At 36.9% G+C, this 16350-nt stretch overlaps 1 protein-coding gene across 1 annotated transcript in view; it reads left to right on the top strand.

Annotated features, from left to right (window-relative positions):
• Positions 1-14794, top strand: part of Znf800 (zinc finger protein 800) — a 29117-nt gene extending 14323 nt beyond the window's left edge. The window contains exons 4-6 of the mRNA XM_045161063.1: positions 4259-4402; positions 10520-12212; positions 13398-14794. Coding sequence (XP_045016998.1) covers positions 4259-4402; positions 10520-12212; position 13398 — 1838 coding nt within the window. The 3' untranslated portion in view covers positions 13399-14794. The remainder of the gene's footprint in view (positions 1-4258; positions 4403-10519; positions 12213-13397) is intronic.
• The last annotated feature ends 1556 nt before the right edge of the window (positions 14795-16350 follow it).

Below are 16350 nucleotides of genomic sequence, written 5' to 3'. Positions count from 1 at the left end.
TTCATTCTGTAGCCCCATGCTAGATTCTCCTACGTCAACCTCTTGAGTGCTTGTGACTAAAGGCATGTGTCACCACTCCTGGCTCTTAGGATGGAATTTAAAAAAATTATTCATTTATTTGCATGTGTATGTAGATTGGCATGGATCTGTATATGTGGATGGGTACACCAGGGTCTCTTGCAAATAAATGCCAGATGCCTGCATCACTTTCTGATTCTGACTTTACATGGTACTGGGAAATTGAACCCTGGGCTAGTAGGCTTTTGTAGGCAAGCATTTTTAACTACTGAGCCATCTACCAGCTGAAATGTTTTTTTTTTTTTTCTTTTTTGACTGTTTGATAGCAACTATAGGAAAATTAAAATGGGACTAGATTTTTTTTTTTTTTTTTTTTTGAGGTAGAGTCTCACTCTAGTCCAGGCTGACCTGGAATTCACTATGTAGTCTCAGGGTGGTTTCGAACTCACAGTGCTCCTTCTACCTGTGCCTACCTAGTGCTGGGATTAAAGATGTACAACACCATGCCTGGTGGGACTAGATATTTTTATATGTAATTATTTGATTTATCATTTTTAGCATTCATTTTTAAAGCATGTCTTGTCTTCTTAATCATGCTCCCGGGAGAGCAGCTATTTATAACTCTGAAGTTCTCAGGGTCACAGACCACATCTTTCATTTTCATATTTCCAGTGAATAACATTGTACCTGGTATTTACTAGGTGCCCTATTAAGTATTAGATTAACCTGAAAGATTCAGAGGTAGGAGGATCGCTGAGAGATTGAGGCTACCCTGAGAGTACATTGAATTCCAGGTCAGCCTGGGCTAGAGTGAAACCCTACATCCGCCCCCCCAAAACCAAAAAATAAACAACAATAGGAAAAAGAAAGTATCCAGGTAAATTGAAGGATTCATCAAGTAGACATGGTTCTCAGCCAATTTTATTTTGTTGAGTTTTTTAAAATTATCTTTTAGTGCTTCCTTACCTTTTTAAGAATCTCTTTAAAAATTAAATTAATTAATTTGTTTATTTAATCTTGGTTTTTTCAAGGTAGGGTCTTACTCTGGCCTAGGCTGACCTGGAATTAACTATGGAGTCTCAGGGTGGCCTCAAACTCACAGCCATCCTCCTAACTCTGCCTCTCCAGTGCTGGGATTAAAGGCATGTGCCACCACACCTGGCTTATTTTATTTTATGTATTTGAGAGAGAGATAGAAAGAAGGATATATAGAGAGAATGGGTGCTCCAGGGCTTTCAGCCACTGCATATGAACTCCAGATGTATGCAGTACCTTGTGTATCTGGCTTACGTGGATCCTGGGGAATCAAACTTGAGTCTTTAGGTTTTGCACGCAAATGCCTTAACTGCTAAGCCATTTCTCCAGCTCTGTTTTTTGAGGTAGGGTCTCAGTCTGTAGCCCAGGCTGGAATTCACTATGTATTGTCAGGGTGACCTCAAACTCACAGCAGTCCACCTCTTTCTACCTCCAGAATGCTGGGTGTATGTCACCATGCCTGATTTTATTCTTTTCTCTTTTTTGGTTTTTTAAGGTAGGGTCTCACTCTGGCCTGGGTGTGCGCCACCATGCCTGCTTTACTCTTACTTACAAGTTTATTATGGTCTGTGTCAGTGTTCTATCATAAAAAAATGACACATCTTATCCTTTGGAGGGATTTTTAAAAATTGTTAAATTATTATATTTATTGAAGGAGATACAGAACCGAGGGAAGTAAATAGAATGCACTTATTGGCCTGAGAATACATGTAATGAACCTGAAAAACCTGTAGAGAGAACAGGAAAACAAACAAACAAAACAGAAAGCTCCTGCCATGTGAAGGGCAGAAGGACAGAAAAGAGCCCTTGTGGGAAGTAGGAGCACGGGGATTCTCCCTCGTCTTGATGATGAGATGCTTACCAGAAGCTGGAGGTTCATGAGTAGTCAGGCAGCCCAGAGAGCTCCTGCCCCCCTCCCCCCTGATATATTTATAACCTTATGGTGGTGGGCCCTACATTCCAGTTCAGGTGAACCAGAGAGACAGCTGGTTGGTCTGTGCTTGGGGCTGTCTCAGGAAGAGGCTAGCCATGATGCTCTGGGGGCTGAACTTGGCAATCATGATGTTTAAATCCTAGGAAAGACCTCCCTCCCATGATGGGCCCAGGTTGTGGAAAAACAGATCTCCTTTAGAAAAGAGATAAGGAGTCAGATCATCCTTTGATCTCTAGCAAAGTGGAGACTGCAAGGATGGGCCCAAAGACATTCCTACTTCTTACTTTCAGGGCCCAATTACCCTTACTGCCTAACAGAGCTACTTGATTGGAGGGATTCTTTTTTTAAAGTTCTTGGCTGATTAACTATGGAAGCAATAAGTAATGACTTCTCAGATCATTTAGAAATCTAAGGCAAGGAAAAAAGTGCAAAAAAGGAAATAATTTGGAGAAAAACAGCATGGTTCTGTTTATCAGCATCAAGATTAGTGGAAGAACTTTATTGCTACTTAGATGTGTGAGGAAAGAAAAATGGTAGCTTGACTTTTGGGTTTTTTGAGGTAGGGTCTCATTCTAGCCCAGGCTGACCTGGAATTCACTGTGGAATCTCGGGGTGGCCTTGAACTCACGACAGTCCTCCTACCTCTCCCGAGTGGATTTGGGACATAGTGATAAATACGTTTCTTCCAGTAAAAACTTAGGTGTATAATTTAATTTTATTGGGAATTAGGTTCATATTTTTTCATAATTCTTCATGATAGTTTTGGCTAGTTCTCTGATGCTTAATGGATAAGCCAAAATGTAGAGATTGTGTAGCTCTTTAAGAGTGTATTACCTAGATAAGTCAGATTTAGTATCTACAGAAGTAATAATATTCCAGTAACCCAGTAATATCTTGTGAGAGAGTTTTGATGGCTAATAAGGATAAAATAAACCTTCAAAGTTAAGTGTAAATACATTTCAGAAGGTTGGAACTGAAACATATGACTTTCATAGACCCTCTGATGTTAATTATTCTGCTTATAACAGTTAATATTCACTAGTAGTACCAAAGGTAAAGCTAAGCAGGTATTCAAATGTTGGCTGAATGATGAAACATTCTGTATGTAAAGGCCCTGAAGGGTATTATTAAGGGTACGTGTGTTAATATTAAGTAACAAAGTAAGTCAGAACTAGTACCATTTTTTTAAATTGGAGAAAATTCAAGAAATGAAATGTATTAGTAACTTACCTGTGGCAAAGGTGTAGGAAGTAACAAAAAACTTTTATTTTTATTTCATTATTGTGAATGCTTTAAAGATTTGATGCTTTTTGCCTTTTATTTTTTCTTTGATCTTTTATCATAATACTTAGATTAGTGTCAGTTCTTTAACAAATACTCATTATTATTAGAAGTGAACACTTTGTAGTGTTAGTGCTGGTCTTGGCTGATTGGAGGGTTTATAATGTAAAGGATGGAACAAACACTGAACTGATAATTATATTGAAAACTAATTGCAGTTGAGTTCTGAGAAAGACCTTGAATAAATTTACAGTGCTTTCAAGATACAGTAAAATTCAAAATTACCTCTCAGTATGGACCAAGATTCTTTGCTATAACACTAAATAGTTATGACTCTACATTGGTCTATTTAAGTAATGTAAGCTGATTAAAAAAAGGGAGGTAGGGCTTGGGAGATGGATCAGCAGTTTAAAGGCACCTCTTGGCAAAAGCTAATGGCCTGTAGGATTGATAGCCCAGTATGCATGTAAAGCCAGATACACAGTAACATATGCATCTGGCGTTTGTTTGTAGTATCAAGAGGCCCTCATGTGCCCATTCTCTCTCTTTCTCTCCCTTTCCTTCCCCTCTCTCTCTGCTTGCAAATAAATAAAAATACTTAAAAACATAAATAAAAAAGGAGATCTTAGACAATCCTGTGACAGAGTTTTGATCTTTACTGAACTGGGAAAATGTGTTGGAAAGAACTCTTTTATTTTTCACTTTCTAATTCATAGGAGAATGCCAAAAACATGTAGAATGTGAAGGAACACATTCTACACACTGACTCTTGAAGTAGAAAAAGGGCATCAGTTTTGCTATTGAGATCGTCAGTGCAGATTAAGATTTTGCTTAGGACCTAGCTTATAGCTTCTAAACATAGTAGTAGATATTGGAAGTATCTATTTTGTTTTCAAAGAGTAATTCTACTGTTGGATTATTAGGTTATTGTTCAGTTTAAAAGTGAATGCCAAGGTTACCTTTTACATTTTTTTTTCTTTTTTGTTCCAGGAACCAAACAACTTAAGCATATTTTATTAAAAGATGTGGACACTATTTTTGAATGTAAATTATGCCGTAGTCTTTTCAGAGGATTACCAAATTTAATTACCCACAAGAAATTTTACTGCCCACCAAGTCTCCAGATGGATGACAGTAAGTTTTATTTGTATATTCACTTATGCATTTTATAATTAATTCTAATCCTGTGGTTGCACATTTGTATTAAAATGATAATGCTACCTAGTTGCAGATAATTTTTTTAAAATTTTATTTACTTATTTGAGAGAGACAAACAGAGAGAAAGGGGCAGAGAGAGAGAGAGGGAGAGGGAGAGGGAAGGAGGGAGACAGGGAAGGAGGGAGGGAGGGAGAGAGGGAGAAAATGGGCACTCCAGGGCCACCAGGCACTGCAAATGAACTCCAGATGCATGCGCCCCCTTGTGCATCTAGCTAATGTGGGTCCTGGGGAATCAAGCCTCGACCCTGGGTCCTTAGGCTACACAGGCAAGCACTTAACCACCAAGCCACCTCTTCAGCCCAAGTTGCAGCTAATTTAATGATGGAGGATAAAAATTAAATGCTTGTTATATTCAATTTCTTGGGTAGGTATTGTCATATCAATGCTCTCTGCTTGGTTTTTCCTAGGTAAGCTATGAGGTTAAAATGTATGATTATATATATTTGTATTCAGGTATTGTGTTTTATTTGTAAATGTTTGCATGGGCCATATAGCTAATATTTATAAGTTAAAATATTATTATTACTTTTTATGAATGTGTGTGCGTACATGCAGGAATATGGAGGCCAGAGGATAATCTTGAGTGTCTTTTTTTTTGGGGGGGGTTTCAAGATAAGGTCTCACTTTAGCCCAGGCTGACCTGGAATTCACTATGGAGTCTCAGGGTGGCCTCGAACTCATGGCAATCCTCCTACCTCTGCCTCCTGAGTGCTGGGATTAAAGGCGTGCACCACCATGCCCAGCTTTGAGTGTCTGTTTTTTAAAAAAAATTTTTAGTTAAAGTTATTTTATTTTATTTATTTGAGAGAGAGAAACAGACAGGTACACAGAGAGAGACAGACAGACAGACAGAGGATGAGCATGCCAAGGCAACCAGCCGCTACAAATGCAGTACCACCTTGTACATCTGGCATACATGGGTCCTGAAGAATCAAACCTGGGTCCTTTGGCTTTCCAGGCAAGCACCTTAACCACTAAGCCATCCCTTCAGCTCTTGAGTGTCATTCTTAAAGCTTCATTCACCGTTTTGGCAATAGGATCTTTCAGTGGCCAGGAGCTTTCCAAGTAGACTAGACTGTTAGGGCACTGAGCCTCAGGGATTTGCTTCTCCCTTCCCAGTGCTGGGATTACAAACATGTGCCAACACCTGGTTTGTTTTATGTGGGTTCTTGAGATTCACCTCATGTCCTCATGCTTGTAAGGCAAGCACTGTACCAACAAAGCTACTTCCTCAGCCCATTGGTATTTTAAAATTTATTAGCATTTGCAAGGAGGGAGAGAGAGGGAGTGAATGGGTGCATTGGGGCCTCCTGCCACTGTAAATGAACTCCAGGTACATGTGCCACTTTGTGCATCTGGTTTTAAGTGGGTACTGAGGATTGACCTTGGGCTGTCAGAGTTTCAAGCAAGTGCCTTAACCACCGAGCCATCTGTCCAGCCCCATTTTGAATCTTTAAATAAACCTTTTTGATGTGGATGTGGGGATGAATTGGAAACCCCAAATCAAATCAAAGTACTGCTTTGATTATTATCAAGCTAACTTTATTTTTTTAAGTATTGTATTTATTTGTTTATTTGAGAGAGAAAAAGAGAGGGAGGGAGAGAACTGGCGTGCCAGTGCCTCTCGCCGCCCCACCTTGTGCATCTGGCTTTGCGTGGAAGCCTGGGTCCTTTGGCCTTGCAGGCCAGCACCATGACTGCTGTCACCTCCAGCCTGTCAAGGCTGACTGTAAATAGAATAGGGAGTATAGATAAAACAAATACATATTTTGTCTACACATACTTAGGCTTCATTTATTTACATTTTATTACAAATGTATACCAACGTTTTTCATGTTATTTTGTCCATCCTGGATTATGAGGACTTTGAATTAGCTTTACTAGTCTAAAACTTTTAGACTAAGCTGGGCATGGTGGCACACACTTTTAATCTCAGCACTCGGGAGACAGAGGTAGGAGAATCACCATGAGTTCAAGGCCACCGTGAGACTACATAGTGAATTTCAGGTCAGCCTGGGCTAGAGTGAGACCCTACCTCAAAAAAAAAAAAAAAAACACAAAAAATTTGAGACTGAAAATAAGTAATAGTCTTTTTGTTGTTTAGGACAATCTCTGAGCTTACATTTGATCTTTTTTATTGTACTAAAAATTAAATGGTACACTACAGAAATTAGTTGAAAATGTCAAATAGAAAATTAATTTCTTGGTATTTATTATATTTAGATTATGGAATTAGCTTACTGAATGAAATTGATGTGTATTTGTCAGATTATTGTGCATTTCTTGGTAATTCTACCAGTACTTTTGTGGAAGTATTATCATACTACTTCATTATTTAAAAAAGAAGGAGACGACTATAAAAATCTACTGATTCATTTGTTTCTCAATCGATACTAGATTTGGTTATCTGTTTATAGCTAGATTTTTAGACTTGAATGTGGAGATAATAACTGATACTGGTCAACTCTCTTGCTACCAAATAGGTAGGCTTTTTGATTGCCTGTGAATGGTATATAAAATTAGCTCTTTTAAAATAAATTTATAGTTTTTCATCTTTTTTTGGTAAAATTGTGTCATGTTAAGAAAATTGTATGATAGAACTACATTTTTATTCATTGAGCCATTTATGTTTTCTTGCAATTATTTACTTTTTTTTTTTTTTTTTTGAGGTAGGGTTTCTCTCTAGCACAGGCTGACTTGGAATTTACTATGTAATCTCAGGGTGGCCTTGAACTCACAGCGATCCTCTTACCTCTGCCTCCTGAGTGCTGGGATTAAAGGCGTGGGCCACTATGCCCAGCTTTTAATTATTTTTATTTCTGTGAGATGTTCAAATGGTGATATCATTGAGGTATGTTATTTGTTAAGGTTTGCATTAACAAGAATACTGTTATGTTTTATTAACAGTCATTTATGCAGTAACATTTTTTAAAAATTTTTTATTTATTTATTTGAGAGCGACAGACATAGAGAGAAAGACAGATAGAGGGAGAGAGAGAATGGGCGTGCCAGGGCTTCCAGCCTCTGCAAACGAACTCCAGATGCGTGCGCCCCCTTGTGCATCTGGCTAACGTGGGACCTGGAGAACCGAGCCTCGAACTGGGGTCCTTAGGCTTCACAGGCAAGCGCTTAACTGCTAAGCCATCTCTCCAGCCCACAGTAACATTTTTTAATGTTAATTTTATCCATCGTCAGTCATGAGAATTTTAAGTTGGTTTTATGAAACTGAAACTTTCAAACTGAAATAAGAAATAGTCTTTTTGTCATAGGAGTAGAAGTAGCTCTTTAACTTTCTTAATAGTCATGTAACATGATGATAATTTAAATTAAAGCAGTTTTTAGCTCAGCTAATACTAGTTTTATGTTGATAAAATACTGAGAATGCTTATATCCAAATAAATAGGTACCAGAAGTAAATTTTTTGGCAGAGTTTCTTTTTTTTTTCCTCAATTTTTTTTTTTTATTAACATTTTCCATGATTATAAAATATATCCCATGGTAATTCCCTCCCTCCCCACCCCCACACTTTCCCATTTGAAATTCCATTCTCCATCATATTACCTCCCCGTTACAATCATTGTAATTACATATATACAATATCAACCTATTAAGTATCCTCCTCCCTTCCTTTCTCCACCCTTTATGTCTCCTTTTCAACTTACTGGCCTCTGCTACTAAGTATTTTCATTCTCACACAGAAGCCCAGTCATCTGTAGCTAGGATCCACATATGAGAGAGAACATGTGGCGCTTGGCTTTCTGGGCCTGGGTTACCTGACTTAGTATAATACTTTCCAGGTCCATCCATTTTTCTGCAAATTTCCTAACTTCATTTTTCTTTACCACTGAGTAGAACTCCATTGTATAAATGTACCACATCTTCATTATCCACTCATCTGTTGAGGGACAGCTAGCCTGGTTCCATTTCCCAGCTATTATGAATTGAGCAGCAATAAACATGGTTGAGCACGTACTTCTAAGGAAATGAGATGAGTCCTTTGGATATATGCCTAGGAGCGCTATAGCTGGGTCATATGGTAGATCAATCTCTAGCTGTTTTAGGAAAATCCACACTGTTTTCCACAATGGCTGGACCAGATTACATTCCCACCAGCAGTGCAGAAGGGTTCCTTTTTTTCCACATCCCCGCCAACATTTATGATCATTTGTTTTCATGATGGTGGCCAATCTGACAGGAGTGAGATGGAATTTCAATGTAGTTTTAATCTGCATTTCCCTGATGACTAGTGACGTAGAACATTTTTTAAGATGCTTATATGCCATTCGTATTTCTTCCTTTGAGAACTCTCTATTTAGCTCCATAGCCCATTTTTTGATTGGCTTGTTTGATTCCTTATTATTTAACTTTTTGAGTTCTTTGTATATCCTAGATATTAATCCTCTATCAGATATATAGCTGGTGAAGATTTTTTCCCATTCTGTAGGTTGCCTCTTTGCTTTTTTCAGTGTGTCCTTTGCGGTGCAAAATCTTTGTAATTTCATTAGGTCCCAGTGGTTAAACTGTGGTTTTATTGCCTGAGCAATTGGGGTTGTATTCAGAAAGTCTTTGCCAAGACCAATATGTTGAAGGGTTTCCCCTACTTTTTCCTCTAGCAGTTTCAAAGTTTCCGGTCTGATGTTAAGGTCTTTAATCCATTTGGACTTAATTCTTGTGCATGGCGAGAGAGAAGAATCTATTTTCATCCTTCTGCAGATATTTATCCAGTTTTCAAAACACCATTTGCTGAAGAGGCTGTCTCTTCTCCAATGAGTATTTTTGGCATTTTTATCGAATATCAGGTGGCTATAGCTACTTGGGCTTACATCTGGGTCCTCTATTCTGTTCCACTGATCTACATGTCTGTTTTTGTGCCAGTACCACGCTGTTTTTGTTACTATGGCTCTGTAGTATAGGATAAAATCAGGTATGGTGATACCACCAGCCTCTTTTTTGTTGCTCAGTATTATTTTAGATATTCGAGGTTTTTTGTGATTCCAAATGAATTTTTGGATTGTTTTTTCTATTTCCATGAAGAAAGCCTTTGGAATTTTGATAGGTATTGCATTAAATGTGTAGATTGCTTTAGGTAAGATTGCCATTTTCACGATATTGATTCTTCCAATCCAGGAACAAGGGATGTTTCTCCACTTTCTAGTGTCTTCTGCAATTTCTCGCTTGAGTGTTTTAAAGTTCTCATTGTATAGATTCTTTACTTCCTTGGTTAGGTTTATTCCAAGGTATTTTATTTTTTTTGATGCAATTGTGAATGGGAGTGATTCTCTGATTTCATCCTCTGTATGTTTGTTGTTAGCATATATGAAGGCTACTAATTTCTGTGTATTTATTTTGTATTCTGCTACATTGCTGTAGGTTTTGATCAGCTCTAACAGCTTGCTAGTAGAGTCTTTAGGGTCCTTTATGTATAGAATCATGTCATCTGCAAATAATGATAACTTGATCTCTTCCTTTCCAATTTGTATCCCTTTTATGTGTGTCTCTTGCCTTATTGCTATGGCTAAGACTTCCAAAACTATATTAAATAGAAGTGGGGACAGTGGACACCCTTGTCTTGTTCCTGATTTTAGTGGAAAAGCTTCCAGTTTTTCCCCATTTAGTAATATGTTGGCTGTAGGCTTGTCATAAATAGCCTTTATTATATTGAGATATGTTCCTTCTATTCCCAGTCTCTGTAGGACTTTTATCATGAAGGGATGTTGGATTTTGTCAAATGCTTTCTCTGCATCTAATGAGATGATCATGTGATTTTTGTCCTTCAACTCGTTTATGTAATGTATTACATTTATAGATTTGCGTATGTTGAACCATCCCTGCATCTCTGGGATAAAGCCTACTTGGTCAGGGTGAATGATCTTTTTGATATACTCTTGTATTCTGTTTGCCAATATTTTGTTGAGAATTTTTGCATCTATGTTCATGAGGGAGATTGGTCTGTAATTTTCTTTCAGAGTTTCTTAATAGAGAATTTGAGTAGGATTATTATTTCAGATTAAAATATTACTTTTCCCTTAACAGATCTTCCTGATGTAAATGATAAACAGAGCCAAGCCATAAGCGATCTTCTAGAAGCCATCTATCCCAGAGTGGACAAGAGAGAATACATTATTAAGCTGGAACCCATAGAGACGAACCAGAATGCAGTGTTTCAGTATATTTCGAGGACAGATAATCCTGCTGAAGTCACAGAGTCCAACAGTGCTCCCGAGCAAACTGAAGTTCAAGTACAGGAAACAAGCCCTGAGCAGCCCACAGCAGTACCAGATGCAGACGCCGCAGTGGAAAGTGTGGCCCCCCCTCCTGTGGAGGGTGCTGCAGACGAAGCTGTGCCTGCATCTGAGGAGCAGCCTCAGGAGTCACAGGCTGACCTGGAAACGTCTGACAATTCAGATTTTGGACATCAGTTGATATGTTGCCTTTGTAGAAAAGAATTCAATTCTAGACGAGGTGTTCGTCGTCACATTCGAAAAGTACACAAGAAAAAGATGGAAGAACTAAAAAAGTACATTGAAACACGAAAGAATCCAAACCAATCCTCTAAAGGACGCAGTAAGAATGTTCTAGTTTCATTAAGTAGAAGTTGTCCAGTATGTTGTAAATCATTTGCTACAAAAGCGAATGTAAGGAGGCATTTTGATGAAGTTCATAGAGGACTAAGGAGGGATTCAATTACTCCTGATATAGCAACAAAGCCTGGGCAACCTTTGTTCCTGGATTCTGTTTCTCCTAAAAAATCTTTTAAGACTCGAAAACAAAAGTCTTCTTCAAAGGCTGAATACAATTTAACTGCATGCAAATGTCTCCTTTGCAAGAGGAAATATAGTTCACAAATAATGCTTAAAAGACATATGCAAATTGTCCACAAGATAACTCTTTCTGGAACAAACTCTAAAAGAGAGAAAGGGCCTAATAATACTGCCAACAGTTCAGAAATAAAAGTTAAAGTTGAACCAGCAGATTCTGTAGAATCTTCACCCCCTTCCATTACCCATTCTCCACAGAATGAATTAAAGGGAACAAATCATTCCAATGAAAAAAAGAACACACCGGCAGCACAGAAAAATAAAGTTAAACAAGACTCTGAAAGCCCTAAATCAACTAGCCCGTCAGCTGCAGGTGGTCAGCAAAAAACCAGAAAACCAAAACTTTCAGCTGGCTTTGACTTTAAGCAACTTTACTGTAAACTTTGTAAACGTCAGTTTACTTCCAAACAGAACTTGACTAAACATATTGAGTTGCACACAGATGGAAATAACATTTATGTTAAATTCTACAAGTGTCCTCTTTGCACTTACGAGACTCGTCGGAAACGTGATGTGATACGACATATAACTGTGGTTCATAAAAAGTCATCTCGCTACCTTGGGAAAATCACAGCCAGTTTAGAGATCAGGGCTATAAAAAAACCTATTGATTTTGTTCTAAATAAAGTGGCAAAAAGAGGCCCTTCAAGGGACGAAGCAAAACACAGTGATTCGAAACATGATGGCACTTCTAATTCTCCTAGTAAAAAGTACGAAGTAGCTGACGTCGGTATTGAAGTAAAAGTTACAAAAAACTTTTCTCTTCACAGATGCAATAAGTGTGGAAAGGCATTTGCCAAAAAGACTTACCTTGAACATCATAAGAAAACTCATAAGGCAAATGCTTCCAACTCACCTGAAGGAAACAAAACCAAAGGCCGAAGTACACGATCTAAGGCTCTTGTCTGGTGAGGAAGTTAGAGTTTTGCTTTTATTTCCCCCCACCGAACTAAAAAAAAAAAAGTCATTTGACCATAATTTATAGCTGGTTCCATTTTAACACACATACTGTTTCCATGTATCTTACAGCAGTGGGAGCTGCAAGAGGGATGCACATACTGCGTTTACCTCTTCAGTCCTTTATTCCAGTGGCTTGGGAACACAAGTTAACTTCAGAACTTACCTTCCACAGGACAATGCAGTGTAGTCATAGGTAGTTGAGACAGGCTCAGTGCTTTCCTTTTAATGCTGTAAAGTCTATACAATTATTTTGGCATGTGTTTACAATAGAAATCTTGTGTTTAACTAACTTTGCACAGATTTAATTTGATTTAGTGAGTTAGTCTATTAATTTTAATGCATCATAGGAAAGCTAAATACATTAGAAAGAATTTATGAAGGAGATAATTGCAGAAAAATATTTTGAGGCACTGTAATTATTGTAAAAATTCCTCTGTGATGACTAAATAAAGTGCTGTACTTAGGAAAAAAACCCAGATTGAATTTAAAATGGTTAGCATTCATTATTTACTTTGAACACAGTGCTTGGCAAAGGGAAAAGTTAGTAAACAAGTTTAGATTGTTTTTCCTTTTCATTGTGAATGTGTGTTAATAAGTTTCTTTTTTAGTTTTGATCGATAAGAAAAAATATTTAGGTTCAGATACTTGTGTACTTTATGTTTAATAAATTTTCTAGTGAAGAGTTCAACACAGGTAATATTTTTAAAGAGGAATTTTTTGTGTGTGGTTGTGCATCACAGGAAAAGTAAAATCTATCTGGAAGAAAGAACAATACTACTTTTAGAAGATGATTTTGGAGCAAATTAAAATTTTAATATAAATATCAAAGTAGTAGATTGCCTGTCCTTGTTTTCACAAGTCAATATTTGTAGCTTCTTTTCAGTATCTATCCCTTGTATTAAGGCATTTAATGTACTTAGTGTTAAATTAGTTTCAGGTTTAGGTTCTAAAACAAAATAACTTAGTTTGAATACTTAGTAGGTTAAATGTTGTGGTTTTATTATCACACATTGTTTTTACTTGTGTGAAAATGAGAAGAAACCATCCTTTAGAAGTTATTTACTACTGTATAATTTTAAGACCAAGGTTTTGTTGGTAAACTTAAGTGTTTATTTATTCCCATTTCTCCTCAGATAACTTCAAGTGATGTACGAAAAGGTTTGGAGTTCATGTTTGTGGAAAGACTTTAAGTTGTTGTTAGAACCACTAAACGTCTTCACATGGTACTATGAGGAAAAAAAAAGAACGTTTTCATAACTTTCCACCCGTAACTGCTGTAAAATAATAACCATCTAACCAGGTCTAATCCCAGTGCCTACCCTGCACTTTGAAGTCGCTGTGACTTACATCTTGTCTTCATAGGCCTTCAGCCAACCAATTTGACCTTGTGCATTTGGTCTACAGTTTCTACAAAACTGTTGCGTATTTTGTTTTTCAAATAATTTGTTGATTAAAGTGATCAACAACTTGAAGAAAAGAACAGTCAATTGACATAAATTTTATGTTTAGTGGATTTAAGTTTTGTTTCACTTTATATGGAAAAATTTTCATCTGAATTGTACAGATAAATAAGATTCTCTAGTGAGCATATGTTAGGAACAAAAGACAAATTAGTGTCAACACATTATAAATATTTAGCCTACTAAATATTTGTAAGCATTTTACATCCATTTATTTCTAGCTTTTTCTTCAGCACTTAAATATTTGAAAGTTTTATTTGAAAATATTTACTAAAGTTCTAGTTCATTTTCACATGTAGATCATTACATTTTTCATTTGTAAACATCTGAAATTTTTATGAAAATTAAACATTCCCCTGTTTTTCTTTAAATTTTATATAAAGCACTTTAATGATAGATGCAATCTTATTTTTCAGTTCTTACTTTTTTAAAGGCCACACATTTAACTAATGTTTATATGAAGGTAGCTTTCTGATACTTTATAGATGCAGACAATCCATGCACAGCCACTTAGTTTATTTCTTTACTGCTAAAAAAGGAAGATGAGGGTGTTAACCCTGATCCCCCCCCAAAAAAAATTTCAAATGACTACTTTAGATAATATTGGATTTTACTGTAAAACTTAAAAAATGACGAGTTCTTGTCCATTTTTGTAATCAAGATTTTAGGAAAACAGAAATCTATCTTTATGAAAATTTGGACAGGTTTTTGTGTATCAATATTTTGTACTTTTTAGGGGATACTTTATTTTTTAGTAATTTGTGTCAAATTATTTTAAAAGGTACTGCAGAAATTATACCATGTTTTTATATGGGTTCACTCCTGTATTTAGAATGGACCCTGTCCACTTTTTGTATCAAATTTTAAATGTTGAAGGTCTAGAAGGTCATAATAAAATGCTTCTGTAGCTAGAAAAACATTTACCCTTCTCAGTGCTTTGCACTAAAATATACTGTGAAAGGAAATTAGAAAGACTGTAATTGTTGCTGGAAATGTTCTTTATTGAATGTACATGTTCTTGTTCAAAAAAATGTACTATATGTGATGAAAATAAACCAGACTAAAAGTTATTTCAGCTAAATGTGCTTCCACAAAGGTGCATTGGTTGAAACTTAAAATGTTTTATTAAAACTTACTCAGTGACTATGGGCAGCTACATTTGGATGATATCCTGATAGTTTATTTTTAAGAAGTAGTGATTTCTCTTTAATTTAAAAATAGATTACTTTTCCACAGATAGAAAATTTATGCTTACAGATCTAACTTTAATGACTAATAGCATAATATATTTAGGGGCTAAATGTGTAGTAGGTATTTAGTTTATAAACCATCTTCTTTAGTTGCACATTATTAAACCTGTATTTTTGACATTTGCAAGGTGTTATCTTTTTATGCATTCTTACACATAATACATACACTATTTCACCCTATCCCATTCTGGTTTACTTGTTAAATACTGTAGATTTTTTTTTTTTAAATGGTTATTGGAGGAGGGGAGGCTAACTGCTCGAAATCCTTTATCCCATCCACTGGAGTCACAGGATCATTTAGTATGTATCCTTCTTAATAATTCTTGGGCGACAGAACAGGACTTAAGGAGAAATTAGGTGTTAAGGAGAAATTAGTTGTTCCAGGGACTATCAGAAGATTTAAGCTAGCCATGGTGGTGCCTTTGATCCTAGCACTTGGGAGGCAGAGGTAGGAAGATCGCCTTGAGTTTGAGGCCACCCTGAGACTACATAGTGAATTCCAGGTCAGCCTGGGCTAGAGTGAGACCCTACCTTGAAAAACCAAAAAAAAAAAAAAAAAAAATTTAAGATTTAATCTAGGTCATATAGGTTAAAAAAAAAAAAAAAAAAAAAGAAAGCACTGTGTCAGGGCTTTCCTCAATTCAAGGGCCTAGAGAGATGAGGAACATTTTACCATTGTAGGGATCACAACAGATGTCATGGGCTAAACGGTCCAGTTTAGGAAGGTAGCACGAACAAAGGTCAGTTAGAAAGTCTGTTCTTCCTTTTTTTTTTTTTTTTTAAATTATTTATTTATTTATTTGAGACAAACAGACACAGAGAGAAAGACAGAGGGAGAGAGAGAGAATGGGCGCGCCAGGGCTTCCAGCCTCTGCAAACGAACTCCAGACGCATGCGCCCCCTTGTGCATCTGGCTAACGTGGGACCTGGGGAACCAAGCCTCGAACCGGGGTCCTTAGGCTTCACAGGCAAGCGCTTAACTGCTAAGCCATCTCTCCAGCCCTGTTCTTCCTTTCTGATTGTATACTTTTTGATTTTATTTTGACTTTTGAGCTGTGTAATTTCAGAGGTTTAGGATTAAGGCTCTTGAGGACAAGAGGCCTCTACAGAGTTTGTGCCAGAAGCTTTTTTTGCACATAGGTAAACAGAAAACATGCTTATATGACTTGTGTAGTGAGGAACAGTACAGTAGATAGTTATCGAATACTGGATGGTTTTATCTTTAGACCTAGCTGGTACTATAAAATTGTGTCTGCTGCTTCTGCCATTGGTTCAGTTAAGAGTGTTTCTAAGCCAAGTGTGGCAGTGAATGCCTGTAATCCCCATCTTGGAGGTAGAGCAGGTGAATCATGAGTACATGGCCAGACCGGACTGCA

Source organism: Jaculus jaculus, chromosome 10, assembly GCF_020740685.1.
Source record: "Jaculus jaculus isolate mJacJac1 chromosome 10, mJacJac1.mat.Y.cur, whole genome shotgun sequence".
NCBI classification, from domain to species: domain Eukaryota; kingdom Metazoa; phylum Chordata; class Mammalia; order Rodentia; family Dipodidae; genus Jaculus; species Jaculus jaculus.
The sequence above is the reverse complement of the archived record's forward strand: the minus strand, read 5'-3'. Positions and strand labels throughout refer to the sequence as shown.